General features: G+C 36.0%; 1 protein-coding gene across 14 annotated transcripts in view; it reads right to left on the bottom strand.

Moving 5' to 3' along the window:
- Positions 1-23,594, bottom strand: part of MPDZ (multiple PDZ domain crumbs cell polarity complex component) — a 175,301-nt gene that overhangs the window by 119,863 nt on the left and 31,844 nt on the right. For 13 of the 14 annotated variants that reach the window (XM_061425290.1, XM_061425279.1, XM_061425282.1 and 10 more), the window contains exons 4-5: positions 1,363-1,572; positions 561-700 (exon numbers count right to left, since the gene is read on the bottom strand). In XM_061425290.1, the coding sequence (XP_061281274.1) occupies positions 561-700; positions 1,363-1,572 (350 nt within the window). The remainder of the gene's footprint in view (positions 1-560; positions 701-1,362; positions 1,573-23,594) is intronic. The other variant, XM_061425292.1, reaches the window with a different exon arrangement.

The raw sequence follows: 23,594 nt of genomic DNA, 5'->3' as shown, positions 1-23,594 counted from the left end.
ATAAAAATGGAAGGGAAAAATATATATGCTTTGGCCCCAGCTGACCTAACCTAGTCAACCACTCCCAGTCAACAGCCGTCTTCTTTTTAGCTACTCATTCAACCTATACGTTGTATTTTAGTACTGCTATTATCTTCTACAGATGAATGCAAAGAAGGATATGTTTACTTTTTGCTTTGAGCATATTAATAAAATACAGCTCTTAGTTGTTGTTTTGAATATGTTAATAAAATCCAGCTCATATTATCATAGACCACTTGAATGCTTTTCTATAATTTTTAAATTTAATCAAAAAGAGCCTGTTTAAAAACAATGGGAATAATGTCCTAGTCAAATTTCTATTTCCTTACTAAAAAGTGATTAAGTCATGACTATATTTAAAAGTCACTCTGCTTTCAAAGGACTTTCTTGTTATTGTAGCAATGTTAATGATTTCTAAAAACTGTTTAATAACATTTTATATTGTTTTTAGGCATTTTTGTTTCTTGAAATTCTTCTAGGGTGAGCAGCCCCTTCTGAATGTGGTATCAAAAACAGGGAAGTCACAATGACAGTCTCACCTGTGGGCCACACTGCCCTCCTGGATCTCCTGCACAAATATACCCAGCTCTCCCCGGTTTTCACTCCTCAGTCCCACCACACTGAACCCAAGGCCTCCACATGGAGGTTTGAGGAGGTCAAAAACTTCTATCTGGCGACCCTATCCAGAAAAAGAAGCAAGGAATATAATTACATGCCAGCCACTGCAGTCATAGTCTTATTAGTGGCATTAATCTGTTTAAATTTTTTTTTAATTTTTTCTAAGATAACTTTCATTTAGAAAAATCCCTGAAGCACTAAAACTTACATGAAATCTGCATCTTTTTCATTCTAATTTTTTCAATGTTAAAAATGTCTTCATAAATAAGAATATATATCATAGTATAATATACATTTAAGATATACTTTACATTGTTGTTCAGTAAAATGTTCAGGTTTCCCTGGTGGCTCAGAGGTTAAAGCGTCTGCCTGGAATGTGGGAGACCTGGGTTCGATCCCTGGGTCGGGAAGATCCCCTAGAGAAGGAAATGGCAACCTACTCCAGTATTCTTGCCTGGAGAATCCCATGGAGGGAGGAGCCTAGTAGGCTATAGTCCATGGGGTCGCAAAGAGTCGGACACAACTGAACAACTTCACTTTCACTTTCAGTAAAATGTAATAAAATTTATAAAAGAATATAAAACAAAATATATTGTTGCCATATTGTCTATTATAATAATATATTTAAAGTATATATTTAACATATGCAATATAAATATGCAACTATTCTTCAAATTATCCAGGACACATTCTATCATAACTAACAGGAACAAATGCTCTTACCTGGGCCATATTTTTGATCAGTTGATCAAATTCATCACAAGCAGGTTTCCCATTGATATGTGCAGTACCGAATCCTGTAAGAACTTCCAGATTTCCATTATTTGGGGATGATAAAAATGATTCATTTTGTAGAGTAGGAATTACACCTGGGCTGAGATGAGGAATGTGACCATACTCGACATTTGAAATTGTTGAAGTTGCAAAGTTTACCTAAGAGTAATAAGGAGATTATTAATAATTTTGATATTCCAGAAGCTACCTCATAGAAATCATCCCAAGAGGGGTAATAATGAAGCACTATGAAATTTCAAAATGTCCATACTGTTTTATTCAGCAACTCTATTTCAAGAAGAAAATTAGAAAAACGCACAAAGATGTACATGCAAGGATGTTCAATGAAGCACAATTTTTAGGTGGAAAAAGTTTTAAACACTAATTATATGGAAAAAATTAGCATTCAATGTCAAGGTACTCGTTTAAACACACAAAAACACATACATCTATACATAAGGTTCTTAAGTGAAAAAGCCTTGTTAATGAACAATAACCAAAGTATAGTTCAATGTACATTCAAAAAATTATTAAACACCTGGAACAATATATACTAAATAACCAATACAGCAATAGTTGTCTCCAAGATATGGCAATCCAGGGAGACATAGTTGTCCCCAAGATATGGGAATCCAGGGAGACATAGTTGTCCCCAAGATATGGGAATCCAGGGAGACACTTACTATATTACTCGAATTTTCATAACAACTTATGCAGTAAAGAATTTGGTCTTTCCCAAAGAGAGGCCTGGCCTTTGTCTCCAGTTCAGAGAAGTAATTTCTAAATCCTTGGAATGTTTCCAGATGACAGAAGTGTCTCTGTTGTTCACAGTGGGCCCCAAGGCCACATGATATCCACTCAAACTCTGAAACCAAGTCATCTCACATGGGCAATTAATCATACATATGAAATGATGTCCCAATAAATACTATGTACACCAAGCTCATGTGAGCTTCCTGAGTTGGCAATACTTCATATGAACTGTCACACACACAAATTTGGGAAGAGAATACTTCCTGAGGAACAGAAGCTTCACATCAGGAATGCTCCCAGACTCGGTGCTGTGCATCTCATTCTTATGCTAATTATTTACCTGTATCCTTCCCTATAACAGACCATAATCATGAGTCGAACAGCTTTTAGTAAGTTCAATAGGTCCTTCTAATGAATTACTGAACCTGAGGGTGGTTTGCGGAACCTCCTCAACATACATGGTTGGTATCAGAAGTGAGAGTGGTCCTGTGTGGACTCTTCCTACCAACTCTGTATTTGGAGCTTAACTCATTGCTGTTTATGTCTCAAGTTTGGGCAGAGCTGCCATTCTGAAGGACAGTGCCCGTAAACTTCACAGTATGGCTAGCTCCAGGTACAATAACATTAGTAAACAACAACAAAAAAGATCATTCCATTTGGGAAAAATATTCTAGTTACTTGCATGTGCCTGTTATACAGACCTAAATAATCTAATAATATAGACACCATATTAAAAAGCAGAGACATTACTTTGCCAACAAAGGTCCATCTAGTCAAGGCTATGGTTTTTCCAGTAGTCATGTATGGATGTGAGAGTTGGACTATGAAGAAAACTGAGCGCCGAAGAATTTATGCTTTTGAACTGTGGTGTTGGAGAAGACTCTTGAGAGTCCCTTGGACTGCAAGGAGATCCAACCAGTCCATCCTAAAGGAGATCAGTCCTGGGTGTTCTTTGGAAGAAATGATGCTAAAGCTGAAACTCCAATACTTTGGCCACCTGATGTGAAAAGCTGACTCATTTGAAAAGACCCTGATGCTGGAAAAGATTGAGGGCAGGAGGAGAAGGGGACGACAGAGGATGAGATGGCTGGATGGCATCACTGACTCGATGGACATGGGTTTGAGTGGATTCCAGGAGTTGGTGATGGACAGGGAGGCCTGGCATGCTGCGGTTCATGGGGTCGCAAAGAGTCGGGCACGACTGAGCAACTGAACTGAACTGAATATATTATCAAACAATATTATACTAAATATTAATATATCTATAAAATTAAATGATAATATTAACATATTAATACTAAATAATAATAAATATAAACAATAATAATATTTCATTAAGGTAAATAATCATTCAACTAGTGCAAATAATCAGACCTAGTTTTATATAAAGTATATGGAATATAACTTTTTTTTATAATTAATCAGAAGACTATATCAATGATATAGTCTTCTGATTTTTGGATCACTCTCTAAACTCATCAGCACTCTGTCCTTCACACACAGAGCTTCAGCTATAACTGATCGCTGTTCCTCAAACCACCAAGCTGCTCTCTCTAGCCATCAAGGCTAGACATCTTTCCCCCAATAATCTACATGCTTACATCTTTACTTCATCCAAGTGCACTCAACATCATCACCTCAGAGAAGGCTCCCCGACAGTGCATCCCAGAATTACGCTCCATGAGCTGACTCTGCCCTGTTTTTCTTCATGGTGCTTATTATCACCTACATGTTCTCTGTTGTTAAGTAGCTTCCATCCCAATCTGTAGAGACAGACTAGAACATAGAATACTGCAGTGGATCAATAAAACCTGAATATTTTATTCTCTGCAGCAGCTGCTGCTGCTGCTAAGTCGCTTCAGTCGTGTCTGACTCTGTGTGACCCCACAGATGGAAGCCCACCAGGCTCCCCCCGTCCCTGGGATTCTCCAGGCAAGAACACTGGAGTGGGTTGCCATTTCTTTCTCCAATGCATGAAAGTGAAAAGTGAAAGGGAAGTCGCTCAGTCGTGTCCAACTTTTAGCGACCCCATGGACTGCAGCCTACCAGGCTCCTCCATCCATGGAATTTTCCAGGCAAGAGTACTGGAGTGGGGTGCCATTGCCTTCTCCGATTTTATTCTCTACTGTATCCTCATTCTCTATGGTAGTGTCTTGCATGGAGCTGGCATTCAATATCCATTTGCAGAATAAATGTTTATTCAATTTTTAAGGATCTACTCCGATTTAATCTGCCCAACAAACCTCCAAGAATCACCATTTCCATTTTACACATGAGATGATTACACAAAGTCACACACTTAGTAAGTAGATTATGACCTATATCTTTTCCTGTCAGCTTTGTATTATACACAAGGCAACAATCATTTAGATATCAATTTCTAGGAAGGAGACATTAGTAAATGGCTTCCACTAACAGAAGCAATCAAAATACTTCACAATATGTCACCAACTGATGCCTAAGAGTTTGTTACCTGTCGTGAAAAATAAAACAGGAAATTCAGTAAATCACCATAGTTACCAACAATCCACAATTATTTGGTTGGCTATCAATAAAGGCAAATGAAAAAGACATCAGTGTGTTCGAGGAAGAAGCTTCAGGGAATTCTTTCAAATGCTTCTTTTAAAATCTACAGCAGACATGATCAATTTTTTTTTTTTTTTCCCGAAAGGAAGCTTCTTACTCCAAACCTGATTTTTTTTTAAACCTGAGCATGACAACTTCAATAAAGTCTGCCAGGAGAAGATACACTGTACAGGTTGAAGCAGACAGGATCATGAAATCTGTGACAGGCTGAGGATCTCGCACACCAAGACCTAATGCCTATGGGATGTTTGCATAGGGAATAAATAATTGGAGCTTTGCTACAGTGAGCTAGAATGAACAAGTCATGTTATAAGAACAAAGAGTCTATGTGAAGTTAACTGCTGAAGAAGCTCTGCAACTATGTTAGACAAGGTGTGAAGGCATTCTAAGAGTGAAGTTATATATACATATTAAGCTATATGATACTGGATATTGACTGTCTTCTCCAAATTTGTTAAAGGCTTAACCAATGACAATGACTCCTCCTATCTCCATCCAGCCACTGAGGTCTATACAAATGTAAAAGCAAAGAGATCACGTATGTAAAAACTATAATTTAATTATACCATACAAAAGACGTGTTTTTTAATTTGAAATTTTATTCCCATAGGGAAAAACACAAAGGCACAGCTATGACTCTGCTACAGCTTTATTAAAATGGTTTTCTGAAATAAAATCTCCTGGAAGGATAGGAGCAAATCTTCTCTGACATGACTAGTCAGTTCACAGCAGACACAGTACAGATGGTTAATAAAAAGACCTTGACTCCCATCTTGGTTTACACAATATAAAATAAGCAGAAGAAAACACAACTATCTGGTGATTTGATTATACAGATATACAATCTGTATTATTTAGGGAAGTTACTCGTAGATGAACAAGAGTCATTAAATAATTATGTTTTCAGTTTAGCTTCTGGCTATTTCAGTCTAAAAAGATCTTTCATGTTCTTACTAAATAAACATGTATTAATTTAATTAGGGATGTTTCATTAGTGCCAACACCTAAGATAAATTAAATGAAAATTAAGTAAAGTATTCAGTTAAAAACTTGTCAAATTCTTTGTGAATGGTAATATGAAATACCATCTCAGTATTTACGACAGGAAGAGGCTCTCTTACAAGCCACAGTCAGAACCAGCAAAAGGTTCACTTACTCTAAAAGGTCAGATAAGGCAAAAATCATTAACAAAGGACAATTATACAACTTAAGCACACTGTTTTAACGCAAAACACATGCACAGCCATTTACAAATACCTTAATGTATCTGAGGTCCCCATCTTCTTTCTTGTATAAATCACACTCATACAATATGATTTTTTTCAAATTTAGTCACTCTCTCTTTAAAAGGTGAAGCAAGTACATGGGCACGTGAGAAATAACTTTAATAAAGAACCTTTAATGAGATCTTTCTTCTTCACAGTTTTATCTAACACAACCAACTCACCAACAATTGTTTTATCATCTATGTAGTCTTTCAAAAGAATTTAAATAAGTTTTTAGAGAAAAATATCTCATCATATATTTTATACATGATAGAACCCTACAAATATAAAAATAATTATGACTGGCATAAGCAACTCTAAAATGACTTTTTTAATAAATCTATACTTACAGAACCAAACAGACTACTCTAAAATGACTTTTTTAATACATCTATACTTACGGAACCAAACAGACAAGAAAATACCTGAGTAAACAAGTGTTTAGTCCTCTGACCATCAGTCAATATATGTTACAGGAGAAAAAGACCGCATCTTTTCCACCTAGCAAACAACTAATTTTCAGGTGTAGTAAGACAGCTGCATCTTCTATAACAGCATTCCAAGAAAACAAGAATTCTCTTTAGTTCTAAATACAATTAAGCTCACCCTCTGGAAATAACTATATCAGAATAACCCTTCCTCTGAGATTAATCAGAAAATGTGCATAAAAGCTGTAACAAAAAAAAAAAAAAAAACTTTAAAAGATCAAAAAGAAAGTGTCAGATCTGCTCTAGTCTATTCATTAGAAGTAAATCAGTAAGCCCAGCCCACACTCAAGAAGGTTATCATACAAGAGCACAATTACCAGAAAGTACAGATTATCTGGTGTCCATCTTCCAGGCTGTCTACACAGTACATCATAGTAAAGCAGCTGAAAGCCAAGACAGAGGGAAGACCTTAAAAGCTACCGGAGCAAAAAGGGACCTTATCTTCAAAGAAGAATAAAGCTGACATCTGACTTAAAAATTTTAAAGAACTGACAACCCAACATTTTCAGAACAACTCCCCCACATACACACTCACACACAAAGCATTGTCTCAGTTTGGGACAAAATAAATACCAAAATGAATTCTCTGGCAGAAAGAAAATGGCCTCTGATGGAATTTCCTGAATGCAGAAAACACTGAAAAGCACAGGAAGGGGTTTAAACTAACTACAGGAGTAGGTTAAAGGGGTGGAAATACATTAAATTCCTTTTATTTTCCAGGAAGTAGTGCAAGTACTAAAGTAAAATCAAGTTAAGGATATGTATATCTGACAAAGAAGTCAGACCTAAAATACATAAAGAAAATCCAAAACTCAAAAGTTTAAGAAATTCAATTAAAAATGAACAAAAGACACAGACATTGAACCAAAGAGGACACAGAGATGACAAGCAAGAACATAAAGGTGTTCAGCATCTGATCCATTAAAGAAATGCAGATTACAAGCACAATGAGGTATCACTCTATACCTGAAAGAATAACTAAATAAAAACAAGTAATGGCAATGGCATACCCGGATCAGGATGTGGAGAAATGTAAAGACTGTAAAACAGTAGAGTGCCTTTGGAAAACAGTTTGGCTGTTTCTGAAACAAACAGTATATTTACCATATGACCCAGTAATGGCACTCCTGGACACCTGCTATAGAGAAATGAAAAACAAGAAAATCTATGTCCACAAAAAACATGTACAAAATTGCTCACAGTACCTTCATTGATAAGAGTAAAATATTGGAAACAAAGTATCCCCCAGTAAGTACATTCATAGCCAGAATAATTCTAAGCAACAAAAAGAAACAAAATATTAAAATGCACAATAACTTGGAGGGATCATGTTGAGTGAAAAAAGATAATATCAAACAGTCACATAATTATTAAATTTTTAATATTCTTTAAAAACTATATACATATACACCATTCTAGGGTCAGGAATGGTGTGGAATATATGGCTGGATACAAAAGGTAGCATAAGGGAGATCTTTGTGGTGCTAGATAGATCAGTACTTAGATGGTGTGTAGTTACACAAATCTACACGAGTAGAAAAATAACACAAATTTGAAAAATTAACACACATTTTATCAATACCAGTTTTGTGACATGATGCTTTACTAAGATTGGAACCACTGGAAGAAACTTGATGAAGCACACATACCATACATACTGAAAATTTTCTGTGAATACATAATTAACTCAAAATAACTTTTTAGGGTTAACTGAAATAGGTCAGGGATACTATATCTTTAAGCTAATCAATAAAAGAATAATAAAATTAAGTATAAATAACATGCTAATACAGGAAGGAGATGATATTAAAAACTTAACTAATACAAAACAGGCATAAAAGAATATGAAAACAAAAATGTCAAATTTATAAATAATTAAATATGAAGGAGTTAAATACCCCAAAGACTAAAATTGTCAGATTGGATAACACAGTAAAAATCAAATGCATACTGATTACCAAAGATATAAATTAATAATAAATAAGAGATATAGTAAAGATGAAGTAGGAAGAAGGGAAAAAAATACATCACACTTCAATTAACCAACAGAAGTCTAGTACAACAGAACTAATATCAGACAAGTAGATGTCAATAAACACTACTGGACACAAAAATGGACAATCCCTAGAGACAAAGGGTCAATTCAACAAACAAGAAGAAACAATCTTGGCAATCTAAAAAGATAATCTCAAAAAGATAGGGCATTCCCCCTAAGATCAGGCACAAGACAAGGATGTCCCCATCTCACCACTATTATTCAACACAGTTTTGGAAGTCCTAGCTACAGCAATCAAGTGAAAAAACACAAATAAAAGGAATCCAGAGCAGAGAGGAAGAAGTGAGGCTCTCACTGTTTGCAGATGACATGATACTATACCAAGAAAACCCTAAAGATACTATCAGAAAATTATAGAGCTAACCAGTGAATATAGCAAAGTGCAGCTCACTTGAGTTGCTCAGTTGTGTCTGACTCTGTGACTCCATGGACTGCAGCACGTCAGGCCTCCTTGTCCATCATCAATTCCTGGAGTTCACTCAAACTCACGTCCACTGAGTGGGTGATGCCATCCAGCCATCTCATCCTCGGTCGTCTCCTTCTTCTGCCTTCAATATTTCCCAGCATCAGGGTTTTTTCAAATGAGTCAATTCTTCATATCAGGTAGCGAAATTACTGGAGTTTTAGCATCAGCGTCAGTCCTTCCAATGACTGTTAAGGACTGATTTCCTTTAGGATGGACTGACTGGATCTCCTTGCACTCCAAGGGACTCCCAAGAGTCTTCTTCAACACCACAGTTCAAAAGCATCAATTCTCCAAGTGCTCAGCTTTCTTTATAGCTCAAATCCATACATGACCACTGGAAAAATTATAGCTTTGACTAGATGGACCTTTGTTGGCAAAGTAATGTCTCTGTTTTTTAATATGCTGCCTAGGTTGGTCATAACTTTTCTTCCAAGGCGCAACCATCTTTTAATTTCATGGCTGCAGTCACCATCTGCAGTAATTTTGGAGCCCAAAAAATGAACTGTCACTGTTTCCATTGTTCCTCATCTATTTGACAGGAAGTGATGGAACCAGATGCCATGATCTTAGTTTTCTGAATATTGAGCTTTAAGCCAACTTTTTCAATCTCCTCTTTCACTTTCTTGAAGAGGCTCTTTAGTTTTTCCTCACTTTCTGCCATAAGGGTGGTATCATCTACATATCTGAGGATAATGATAGTTCTCCCGGCAATCTTGATTCCAGCTTGTGCTTCTTCCAGCTGAGTGTTTCTCATGATGTACTGCATATAAGTTAAATAAGCAGGGGACAATATAGCCTTGACATACTCCTTTTCCTTTTGGAACCAGTCTGTTGTTCCATGTCCAGTTCTAACCGTTGCTTTCTGACCTGCATACAGGTTTCTCAAGAGGCAGGTCAGGTGGTCTGGTATTCCCATCTCTTTCAGAATTTACCACAGTTTATTGTGATCCACATAGTCAAAGACTTTGGCATAGTCAACAAAGCAGAAATAGATGTTTTTCTGGAATTCTCTTTGCTTTTTTGATGATCCAGTGGGTGCTGGCAATTTGATCTCTGGTTCCTCTGCCTTTTCTAAAACCAGCTTAAACATCTGAAGTTCACGGTTCACGTATTGCTGAAGCCTGGCTTGGAGAATTTTGAGCATTACTTTACTAGCATGTGAGATGAGTGCAACTGTGTGGTAGTTTGCGCATTCTCTGGCATTGCCTTTCTTAGAGACTGGAATGAAAAACTGACCTTCCACTCATGTGGCCACTGCTGAGTTTTCCAAATTTGCTCACATACTGATTGCAGTACTTTCAGAGCATCATCTTTTAGGATTTGAAATAGCTCAACTAGAATTCCATCACCTCCACTATCTTGTTTGTACTGATGCTTCCTAAGGCCCACTTGACTTCACATTCCAGGATGTTTGGCTCTAGGTGAGTGATCACACCATCGTGATTATCTGGGTCGTGAACATCTTTTTTGCACAGTTCTTCTGTGTATTCTTGCCACCTCTTCTTAATATCTTCTGCTTTTGTTCGGTCCACACCATTTCAGTCATTTATTCAGCCCATATTTACATGAAATATTCCCTTGGTATCTCTAATTTTCTTGAAGAGATCTCTAGTCTTTCCCGTTCTGTTGTTTTCCTCTATTTCTTTGCATTGATCGCTGAGGAAGGCTTTCTTATCTCTCCTTGCTATTCTTTGGAACTCTGCATTCAGATGCTTATATCTTTCCTTTTCTCCTTTGCTTTTTGCTTCTCTTCTTTTCACAGCTATTTGTAAGGCCTCCTTAGATAGCCATTTTGCATTTTTGCATTTCTTTTTCTTGGAGATGGTCTTGATCCCTGTCTCCTGTACAATGTCACAAACCTCCATCCATAGTTCATCAGGTACTCTGTCTATCAGATCTAGGCCCTTAAATCTATTTCTCACTTCCACTGTATCATCATAAGGGATTTGATTTAGATCGTACCTCAGTGGTTTAGTGATTTCCTCCACTTTCTTTAATTTCAGTCTGAATTTGGCAATACGGAGTTCATGGTCTGAGTCATAGTCCGCTCCCAGTCTTGTTTCTGCTGACTGTATAGAGCTTCTCCATCTTTGGCTGCAAAGAATATAATCAGTCTGATTTCAGTGTTGGCCATCTTGTGTGTCCTTGTGTTGCTGGAAGAGGGTGTTTGCTATGACCAGTGTGTTCTCTTGGCAAAACACGATTAGCCTTTCCCTGTTTCATTCTGTACTCCAAGGCCAAATTTGCCTGTTATTCCAGGTGTTTCTTGACTTCCTACTTTTGCATTCCAGTCCCCTATAATGAAAAGGACATCTTTTTTGGGTGTTAGTTCTAAAAGGTCTTGTAGGTCTTCATAGAACAGTTCAACTTCAGCTTCTTCAGCATTACTGGTCAGGGCATAGACTTGGATTACCGTGATATTGAACAGTTTGCCTTGGAAACAAACAGAGATCACTCTGTCATTTTTGAGATTGCATCCAAGTACTGCATTTTGGACTCTTTGTTGACTATGATGGCTACTCTATTTCTTCTAAGGGATTCCTGCCCACTGTAGTAGATATAATGGTCATCTCAGTTAAATTCACCCATTCCAGTCCATTTTAGTTCACTGATTCCTAGAATGTCGACATTCACTCTTACCATCTCCTGTTTGACCACTTCCAATTTGCCTTGATTCATGAACCTAACATTCCAGGTTCCTATGCAATATTGCTCTTTACAGCATCAGACCTTGTTTCTATCACCAGTCACATCCACAACTGGGTATATTTTTTGTTTTGGCTCCATCCCTTCATTCTTTCTGGAGTTATTTCTCCACTGATCTCCAGTAGCATACTGGGCACCTACCAACCTGGGGAGTTCATCTTTCAGTGTCCTATCTTTTTGCCTTTTCATACTGTTCATGGGGTTGTCAAGGCGAGAATACTGAAGTGGTTTGCCATTCCCTTCTTTAGTGGACCACATTCTGTCAGACCTCTCCACCATGACCCGCCCATCTTGCGTGGCCCCACACACCATGGCTTAGTTTCACTGAGTTAGACAAGGCTCTGGTCCATGTGATCATATTGGCTAGTTTTCTGTGATTGTGGTTTCAGTCTGTCTGTCTCAGGGAACTCAAACAGGGTATCTGTATCAACCTAGAGGGATGGGATGGGGAGGGAGATGGGATGGAGGGTCAAGAAGGAGGGGATATATGTACACCTATGGCTGAGTCGTGGAGATGTTTGACAGAAAACAACAAAATTCTGTAAACCAATTATCCTTCAATTAAAAGATAAATTAATTTTTTAAAAAACAGGGCAAATGAGAAATAGATAAATCCACAATCATAATTAGAATTTATAACATGTCTCTCTCAGACGTGACAGAATGAAAAAAACATCAATAAGGAAACATTCTAAATAATGTTGACCTAATTAACATACATAGAACAGTGAGCTCAACAATTGCTGAATGTTAAATTCCTTCCAAATGTAAAAGAAATGGTTATCAAAGTAGACTATGGGCAGTTCACAAAGCAAGTGTCAACAAACCTCAAATAGAGACCTCGGAATACAGTAAAGTAAGCTAGAAACCAATAACAGAAAGGTAACATGAAAACCAAAGCATGTCAATTAAGCAATACATTCTAAGTAAACCATGGATAAAAGAAACTATATTAAAAATTAAACATTTTAATTAAATGATAAGATACAACAAATCAAAATTATGGGATGCAGCTAACACAATGCTTAGATTCAGACTTAAATGAATATATTTAGAAAAATGAAAGCATAAAATGCGATGAGCTAAGCATATTGTAAAAAAAGCTAAAAGAGAACATGCAAAACCCAAAAAAGGAAGAAAATAACATAGGTTAGGCCAGAATTGAGGAAAATTTTTTAAAAATACAAAGAAAATTCAAGAAAGGCAAAAGTTGGTCTTTTGAAAGAAATGGATTAATAAAATAGATAAATCTCCAGCAAAGTTTTAGAAATTGGACATTATACATTTTTTAAATGTCTGGTCATCAAAAGATATAATTATGGGAGTCAAAAGGCAAAACACAAAGCAGAAAAAGACAGGTGTGATACGTATGTTCAACAAAAAAGTTGTATTCAGAATATATTAAAAAAAAGAACCTTGTCAGTCAATAAGAGAAGGACTGACAATGTCTATAGATGGGGAAACAGTGTCAGACTTTATATTTTTGGGCTCGAAAAACCACTGCAGATGGTGACTGCAGCCATGAAATTAAAAGACACTTACTCCTTGGAAGGAAAGTTATGACCAATCTACATAGTATATTTAAAAGCAAAGACGTTACTTCGCCAACAAAAGTCTGTCTTGTCAAGGCTATGGTTTTTCCAGTGGGCATGTATGGAAGTGAGAGTTGGACTGTGAAGAAAGCTGAGTCCCGAAGAATTGATGCTTTTGAACTGTGGTGTTGGAGAAGACTCTTGAGAGTCCTTTGGACTGCAAGGAGATCCAACCAGTCCATCTTAAAGGAGACTAGTCCTGGGTGTTCATTGGAAGGACTGATGCTGAAGGTGAAACTCCAATACTTTGGCCACCCCATGCAAAGAGTTGACTCATTGGAAAAGACCCTAATGCTGGAAAAGATTGGGGGCAGGAGGAGAAGGGGACGACAGAGGATGAGATGGCTGGATGGCATCACTGACTGGATGGACATGGGTTGGGGTAGACTCCAGGAGTTGGTGATGGACAGGGAGGCCTGGCATGCTACAATTCATGGGGTCACAAAGAGTCGGACACGACTGAACGACTGAACTGAACTGAACTGACAAAACAGAAAAGTGGACAAAAGACATAGAAATTCCACGAAAGAGGATTTCTAAATGTCCAACAAACATGCAAAAAGGTATTCAACATTATTGAGAAATGCAAATTAAATCAATAATGTGATACTACAAGTACCCTAGAGTAGTTAATGGGGGGAGGGGGAAGAATACTAAAGCTGGCAGTAGCAAGTAAAGGCAATGATATGGACGAGGATTTTCATACATTATAAGGAGAGATTAACAACTGATTTGGGAAACAGCTAGACAGAATATACAAATGCTGAATATATACCTTAAGACCCAGAAATTTCACTCCTGAGAAATGCAGACTTGTGAACATCAAAAGATACATGTTAGAACATTTATGGAAGTTTTATTTATAATACAGTCAAACACTGGGAGGGGGTAGGCAAAATTATAGTCAACAGTCCCTGATAGCTCAGTTGGTAAAAGAATCCATCTGCAATGCAAGAGACCCCAGCTTGATTCCTGGGTTGGAAAGATCCACTGGAGAAGGGACAGACTACCCACTCCAGTGTTGTTGGGCTTCCCTTGTGGCTCCGCTGGTAAAGAATCTGCTTACAATGTGGGAGATCTGGGTTCAATCCATGGGTTGGGAAGATCCCCTGCAGAAGGGAAAGGCTACCCACTCCAGTATTCTGGCCTGGAGAATTCCATGGACTCTACAGTCCATAGTGTCACAAAGAGTCGGACACGACTAAGCAACTTTCACTTTCACTTTCTTTCACAGTCAACAGAAGAAAGGAAAAATATATTCCCGTGTACTCACGCAATGAAAAATGAAAGACAGCTACAAAGAACAAGATAATGAATCTCATAGACACTAAGCAAAGACAAAGAAGCCATGTACAAAAGTATATATACTCAGACTCTAATATTTAAAATTCAAATACTTATCTATGGGATGGAAGTCAAAACAGTGTATGATCTGACTTACATGTGGAATCTAAAAAAGCCAAACTCATAGAAACAAAGAGTAGACTGGTGGTTACCAGGGACCGCAGGGTATGGGAAATGGGGAAATGTTGGTCAAAAGGGCACAAACTTTCAGGCAAGAAATGAATAAATTCTAGGATCTAACGTACAACAATGATGGCTACAGTTAATAATCTGTATTATATACTTGAAAGCTAGTAAGACAGTCGATTTTTAAAGTTTTCAGCACATACACATATAAATGGTTAATTATGTGAAGGGACAGATGTATTAACTGGCCTTACTGTTGATAATCATTTTGCAATGTATACATGTATCAAATATCTCAAATATCACGTTGTACATCTTAAACTTATACAACAATATATGTCAGTCAGTCGGTTCAGTCACTCAGTCGTGTCCAACCCCATGAATCGCAGCACGCCAGGCCTCCGTGTCCATCACCAACTCCTGGAGTTCACTCAGACTCATGTCCATCAAGTCAGTGATGCCATCCAGCCATCTCATCCTCTGTCATCCCCTTCTCCTCCTGCCCTCAATCCCTCCCAGCATCAGAATATATGTCAACATAACTCAAATCATCTGGAAAAAATAAGTGATTCCTTTGGGATTGTTAGGACTGACTGCGGGAACAGAGAGTATTATAGAGTGCTGGTAATTTTCTACACTGTGATTTATGGAAAGGGTCATACTTCTACATTCAATTTGTGAAAAATCCTTGAGCTATGCAATTTTCCTTTGATTGTACTGAGTATGTTCTTGCTTAATATTTTTAAGTTTACAAGTAAGTTTTACAATCAGAGCAGAGAACCTGGGGGTGCCCCAATGAACGATACATTTCAATGATACAACAAAAAAAGAAGTGTGAATGATACACACTTCTCCTAAATGGGGGGGTTAGGAATAACCTCTATGTATCGAGCTAAATCTTTTCTGACAGAAACTGAAAGTTCAGTTATCTAGAATTCACCATAAACAAAGGAAAATGAAGAAATGGATCTGAAGATGAAGTTTAGTCTATTACTGTGATAGATTACCTTCCACAGGCTTGATATAGATTCAAGAGGCTAATTCCCATTCCCAAAATAAATTTTTACAAGTGCTCAAGTCAAGATGAATCCTCAGCAAACATGTCTTAACTGCTGAAGCACATCTAAATTTGTTCCTTAAAGGTTATAAATTTTTAACACTCGTATCATTTAATTGCACATCAAATTAGAAGAAAAACAATCATTACACTATCTTATACTTTTATACTAAGGTATTTGACCCACCCTACTACAAGGCTGATATACTTGTAAGATTTTTAAATTATAAACTGCTTTTTATTATGATTTCAATAATAAATATACTATTCTTCAAAATAAACATCATTCCAAAAATAGTCAAAAAGATCAACAGAAAATTTTCAAATAAATTCATTTAACTAAAACAGCTTCAAAATGCTGAATACTGACTTCTTACTTTTTATCTATCCCTTTTAGGCTGTTAACTGAAAAGAAGTTAACATTACTAGCTCTATTTAATGGCAAACATAAATCTTTCCAGAAATACTTGTGTAATTGTCTATGAACATGATTGCTTAGGATCAAACAGAATTTCCCAAAGCATTACTATATAAATCATCCAAACCTAATTTGTGGTCCTGTTATTTTGACTTAATCTGAATTCATAGTACAGCAATGAGAATAAAATCACCCAAACACTTATATACATTTGATAAATATTGTATTTCTATCATTTACAAGCTAAAATATATTATTTAAATTAAGTAAGAAAAATGACTACTGCTTTTACAACCCCAGTTTTAGTTAGATTTTAAACAAATTTATAAATATATATTGCTAGTTCAATTCTCCAATTTTCTGTTTGTTACTCCTCAACATAGTGAAAAATAAGAAGCAAGGCTCACTCTGAGGATTTTGCCATAACAGGTGCACCTCACAGAACTGCGGACATTTTTTTTTTTTTTTGTATTCCACACCTTGTCTTTTCTTCATGCAGAGCAAGAAAAGTGCTTATTTTCTTGTGAATTTACAAAAATGCTGTAAAACACTCTCTGGAACTGATCCCAAATATGAACTGCAAAGAGGGATAGAATCCTGATAGTATTCAATGAAATACAGCACCTAAAATGGCAGAATAGGAAAAAAATTTTATATATAATAAAGCTCTATTTCAAGTTTGGAACCAAGAGAGGGGAGGTCTCCTTTTCCATAAATCTTTCAGAGAAATACTGAGTAGAGCACAACTCTGATGCATTATTGAACAGGCAAACCCTAGCACTGTAATTGATGGTGGCACTCTGATTTAATGATCCTTATTTTTAAAGCTAATTAAAGAAATTGAATTGCATGTTCAAAGCAGATTTGCTTAATGTGACGAGACTATTTTGGACATAAAGTAGCTCACAGTTCCTGAACTAAACAAGTTACAAAATGGAGCAGCGAGTTTTAAGGAAGGGAAGGGGCTTGCGGCGAGTGGGGCTTTAAGACAAAACAGTGTATAATTTTACATTTTCTATGAGACCTTCCTTTCTTTCATTGGAATACTTATTCAGCACCTGAAATGTTCAAGACATTCGGCTCTAGGGGATGGGACAGTAATAAAAGAGGTGTCTGTGGAAGGCTGTGAAAAAAAAGGGCAACAAATCATTTTCAGCTCCTCTTCGCAAGAACAAGTCTATTCCCCTACCACAGAATCACATACAAAAGTCCTTTTTTGTGTGTGTGATTCAAAAGTAAATCAGTAGTAAAGTAGTAGTAGTAAAAACTATTAATTTTATTCAATATTGACTCTTAAAAGTATGTCTTTTAAAATTCTGTGATTCAAAGTGGTAAGTAAATATGAAGTACTTCTCATATATTAAAAATACAATCGTCACAAGAAAAGCACTATTGTTTGAGTTGCAAGCTAAACTAGGTTATTTTTTTCATCGGCACTGTATTACGTGAAAAATGACTTAAATCCAAAAACTGATTATACAGACTTTGGTATATGGCAGACACTTTCTCAAAAATAAAGTATGCCTGACACTTCAAAGAAAACAACTGACAGTAATTGTTGCCAGTAGTAAAATTTGAGCTTTCAAGTAAAAATTAAGAATTTTGAAAAACTTGCATCTGCCAACCTGGGCTTGACACTTTTCCATAATTTAAAGACTCTATTGATAAGATCAGAAGCAATACCAGCAAGTCTAATTTTCTGATACTATGTAATGAAAGGTGAAGTGCAATTTTTCTATTTTTCAAATTTTCCAAATGACCAATGTAACATAAAATTATGCATGGGTAATGAAAGTAAAAATTCAAAGCACAGGGAAGTATTCCCTGTTTTGGTTTCAGATTCCACACTGCAACTAGCCTCTAAGAAACTAACAAGAGATTGGTGCCCTATCAAATAAGGATAACTAACCACAATTATCTGAAGGCTATATACACCCCTCTCCTTTTCCGTCTACATACTTGTGTGAAGCCAGATTTTCTCATATTCATAAACTAAAACAACAAATCCAAACAGATCAAATCCAGAAGCAGATATGAGAATCCGATATCTTCTACTGAGCCATGTTAAAGAAAAATGCAAAAATGTAAAACAATGCCACTCTTTTCACCAACTTTTAAATGTAATGGGCTTATTACTGTTATTTTTTATGTACTACTAAGTAAATATTTACAAAAGTTCTCAATTTTAATGTCTAACCTGATATAAATATTGGTGGATAAAACCACAGAAATAAAAGCTCTTTGAGGTCCTCAGAAATGTTTAAGAATGTAATGGGGTCATGAGAGGAAACTGAGAGCCACGGCCTTAGAACATTAAATCTCCACAGAAGAGGAAGCAATAAACAGAGAACGGGTATTTACTGAGCTCTTGGTAAACACTGGGCTTAGGCCTTCCATTTTTAAAATCCATGCTATTTAGCTCCCATTTTACAACTAAAGGAGGAGCAAAAAAGGGCTCAGTGAAGATTAATATATATTTTTTTCATTTAAAGAAATAAACTCATGGTTAAGATCATTGTCGGTCTCTGAACAACACTACAACACTGCCAGCATCTGAGAGCAGATAATCAAAACGAAGGCCTCGAGATAACCAGGAATTCCTTAAATTATGTTCATTATACTGTTTACAAGGACAGTGAAACAAAAAGCAACAGAATTTTATGATTAAGACCTGAGCTCTGGAGTCAGCTTGCCTGCATTCAAATACCCGCTCCCTCACCTAACCTCTCTGTGCTTCCATTACCCCTCTGTAAAATGAGGAAAATATTATCCTCTGCTTTATAGTATTGTTGTAATGATGAAACATGGAAGAGCTCCTGGCACACAGTAAGAACTCCTTCCAAGTGAATTATGATGATGATGAATGATGAGTGATGTATCTATTTAATATGGTTCCTAAGAGAAAAATGAGGGGTCTTCAAAGTAACTTTAGTTATGTGGCTAGTTTATTGATATAAAAAACTAGTTATCTAGCAAGGAAAGACAAATTATTAATGCGCAACAGTTCTGAATATTCAAGAACATTCATGTAATCATTCATTGTTTACTGAGTCTGAGTTAAGTGTCACGTTAGGGACAAGGTATTCAAAGATGAACGTGTCATGGATTTTATCCCAAAAGTGGGAAATGGATTCCAAACAAACCTCCAAACAAATGAATTCTTCAGCCCCTTCTCATGCTTGTTAAGAACAAATGGCGCAGTGGCGCGCAGCATATACACCACTAGTCTAGGCATGTGTGTTGATGTGTATTTACAGAATGTCTTTCCTTTATTTAAATCTCAACACTTCTGTGCTTTCTGAACAAAATTTCCAAAGAAAAAGAGTGTAAAGAATGTAGCTTGACCAAAAATAATATTCTTATCAAAGTATGCTGGAATTTTCTACAGTAAAGGGGCAAAGGTATAAAAATTAACTTTATTTCGAATGTCACCACAAATTTTAGAAATTAAAAATTTAGACAAATGACATGTTAGAATGTTTGCAGTGTTTTTTCTACCAGTCCCACATTTCTAGAAGATAAAATTGATTCACTGTTCACAGTCTGCTTAGAGAAAAATAAAAATAAAACCCTCTAGACAAGTATAAATATATGAAAATGGGCACATGAAAACTGATGTTACTTTACCATGCTGGCTCTCCATCTTACTATTACTCTACCCAGTCCATTTACTTTAGAAGTTTGCCTAATTATAAATAAAGGGAGAATGAAACTTCTGGGTTATATTTAAAAGGATTTCTGATTAAAATTTAGGAGAGATAATTCAAGGGAAACAGCAAATTTTAATACATTTGAATTTACAAAAGACTTAATTTAAATTCATTTCTCTTTATGATTGCTATTAACTGTTTTTTTTAAACCTATTTTTCCCTTTATGTTATAGAACTAAGGACTTAGAAAAAGTGTAAATTAGAAGGAAAAAAAAAATATTGGCTTCAGAGTCACACAGACCTAGATTCTTCCCCTAAATCTACCAACGAATAACTGTATGGTCCAGATAAAGTTATATAATCTCTCTTAGCCCCTATTTCCTCACTGGACAAAGTGCGGAGAAACCCCACCTCAAAAAACTGATGGACTGAATAAATGAGACAGAGTCCATAGCACACAAGGGTTTCCTAAAAGGAATGGTTCTTACTGTTGCCATACTTCAAATGCAAATCAACCTCTATTGTTCTAAATTCGTGGGTTAAAAAACTGATTTAGATTATACTCAGTAAATTTCTTATTTTTTTTTCCCTCTTCTCCGAAGACCATTTAACTTTGTCACAAAAACACCATACAATTAGCACCATTTGCTGTTTTAGACACACATGCATACTCAATGGCAAGATGGTGTTGCATTTTAATCCAGCACTGTATAAAAAGCTTGAACATTGCCTTCTTGCCCAGGATAAAACAAGAATTTTAGTCCCTTCAAAGGCTCTATATTTACAAACTTTTAGTTAAAGGAACAAACATTTAAAAGCTGTTATTGTACCAAAAATAAAGTATTTGAAATTCTGACAGTAAATAAACTTTATGGTAAATGCAAAAACATGAGACTCAACTCTTCTCGTAACTTCTCCTAGATAATGTACATTGAAGTCTTACAGACACTTTCTGTTAGGCTGCTGTAATGCTCAATCATAAAAGTAAAACCATTTTAAGGGTAAGAAAAATATTTTTTAATTCTCACAGGCAACATCAACTGGGAAGAATTCTATTTGACTTCTAGATAATTCTTGTTAATAGGTTGAGGCATATATTCTTTCTCTCCATTCCCCTCCCTTCACACCAAGTCATAATTTAACGTAAGCATTCTTGAGAGACAGTAGTCATTTCCCTTTTCCTGACAGCAAGCTTACAGATGAATCATCTTCATTTCAGTCTCAAATTAGAAACCATCAACACAGGGTTACATTTTCATCTTTTATATAGTTAATAAATCAGGCTGAGGAAACACAGGCATTTCTGCTCTTTGAGACAAGAATTACACAAAATAGTGGGTGTTTATTAATTACCTAAGTCAAAACAGAGCAAGCAAGTGCTCAATTATCAAAATTTTCAACTTTTCATCAATCTAAAAATCATAAATGCAAGAAAGTGTCAGAGGTGTTGATATTACTGCTTAAAAGCAGCATACCTCAACACTTTGGCCATGAACTTGATCTATCGGTCCTACAAATACAGAAGAGTGGCTCTTTGGGCAGGCCCCAGCATGGTGATGTTCCATCTAATACCCTCTGCTGATGTCAGGTATTTGAAAGTGACCTTCTGAAGTTTACTGTCAGTGCCTGGTGGTTCAGACAGTAAAGAATCTGCCTGCAGTGCAGGACCCAGGTTCGATACCTAGATCAGGAAGATCCCCTGGAGAAGGGAATGGCAACCTACTTCAGTATTCTTGCCTGGAGAATTCCATGGACAGAGGAGATTGGTGGGCTACAGTCCATGGGGTGGTAAAGAGTTGGATACAACTAAGCAACTAACACACACATAAAACTCTGAAGTACACACTGACTGCCTGCTTCTCTAGGTTCTATAAAGTGTGCTTTTGTTTTAAGACAGAGGATCAGAAAAATATACATGGGGTACATTATCTCATGCATGCTTTAGCAGAAAAGTCATTACTAAATTAGTGTGTATCCTTAGTGTATTTCAGACTTCAAAAGATGAAAGAAACAGCCCTTTGAAGAATGATTCATGTATTTTACAATTATATGTGAGGGTCTTATCCATCAAAATGTCATTAAAACCTTTACCTTCATTTTATGTGGTATGTTTTTTACTACAGTCTTTAAAATGTACAGAAATAAAAATAAATAATTATTAAAATATTGTATTAAATAGCACCTTTATGTGGTATGTTTTTTACTACAGTCTTTAAAATGTGCAGAAATAAAAATAAATAATTGTTAAAATATTGTATTAAATACAATATTTTGTTTTTGTTGTAATAAAGCAACATAAACAGAAAAAAAAAAATATTGTATTAAATAGCACCTTAAGAGATAAAGTTGATACAACTTCAACTTGTTACAAAAAAAAATGATATGGAAAGCTGAGTGCAAAAGAGCAATGATGATAAAAAACAGAAAGAGAAAAACAGAAAACCTTATTAAAGCCTTCACAGTCTGGCTCCAAAGTTTCCTCTTCTGTCAATAGCCTCCCATACCCTATTTCTCTGATAACACAGGTATATCCGCGACTCTCTGTCAAGATTTGTCAACCTCAGAACTGAAGACTCTCTAAACCCAGCAATTCCCTGTTTGAGGGGCTGTCCTCTATATTGAGAATGTGGAGCAGCATCCCCGGACTCCATATATTACATGCCTCTAGCGTTGTCCCACCCCTCCAACCCACAAGTGCGACCATCTAAAGTGTCTCCACACACTGTTCAGTGTCCCCTGGAGATAAAGTGTACAGTAACCCTGAACTGAGAACAGCTCTACATTTTTAAACACTCTTCCCATTACCTGAAATAATTCCCTCTATCTCTACAGAAAACTTCTACTCATTTTTCAAAACCCATCTTCGATGTCACCTCCAATGTGAAGTTTTCCTCTAGTCAAAGTTAGTAATTTCTTCCTCCCTCTTCCTTTTATACCACTTAGCTTGTTTTTCTATTTAATGACATAAGATTATATATGTTCTTTCCCTCTAGATAGGTAAGAATCTCCATCTTACTTATTCATTGCATTTTTATTTATTTTAACTGTTCAACAAAGGTTTATTACTAAATGATTATGAGCTTTCTATTAAAAAAAAAAAAAAACATGAGCTCCCATACCCTTCCCACTGCCAAGGGGAAATTTGGTTTATTGAATGATGTCTCATATTGAGCAATATACAATCATCTGGTTCTTTTTTGCCTTTGTCCTGGGAAATGAGGATTAAATTATATACTCAATTTTAGCCACCCAAGAGACTTGGTATATCTAGTTCTCTAATATTTTTATTTGATCTTTATTTAGATTTACATTTGCACCATCTATTAGGATGTTTTGCCCTCAGGAGTTGTCCCAAACTTTTTTCAGAATGTGAAAAGATAAAACTTAGAAACACAGAAATATAAAACCATGACTTTTATACCGTGAAGACCATATTTTTCGAGAATAAAAATGAAAAAGGACTGAATTACTCTAATTAACACTGAAGAATAATTTCCAATACTTGTTTTAAGTTAAATCAATGTCTCTCCAATAATTCCAAGAAATTTCATAAAATTTCCAAATAAAAACCTAGAAAAATCTGGCTTAATTTTTTGTATATATACACATATGCATCTAGATGATATATAGGTAAGCCAACACTTCCCTGTGAGAAAGGTGAACAAACCAGGAAC

The sequence above is a fragment of the Bos javanicus genome, chromosome 8 (assembly GCF_032452875.1).
Source record: "Bos javanicus breed banteng chromosome 8, ARS-OSU_banteng_1.0, whole genome shotgun sequence".
In the NCBI taxonomy this organism is placed as follows: domain Eukaryota; kingdom Metazoa; phylum Chordata; class Mammalia; order Artiodactyla; family Bovidae; genus Bos; species Bos javanicus.
The sequence above is the reverse complement of the archived record's forward strand: the minus strand, read 5'-3'. Positions and strand labels throughout refer to the sequence as shown.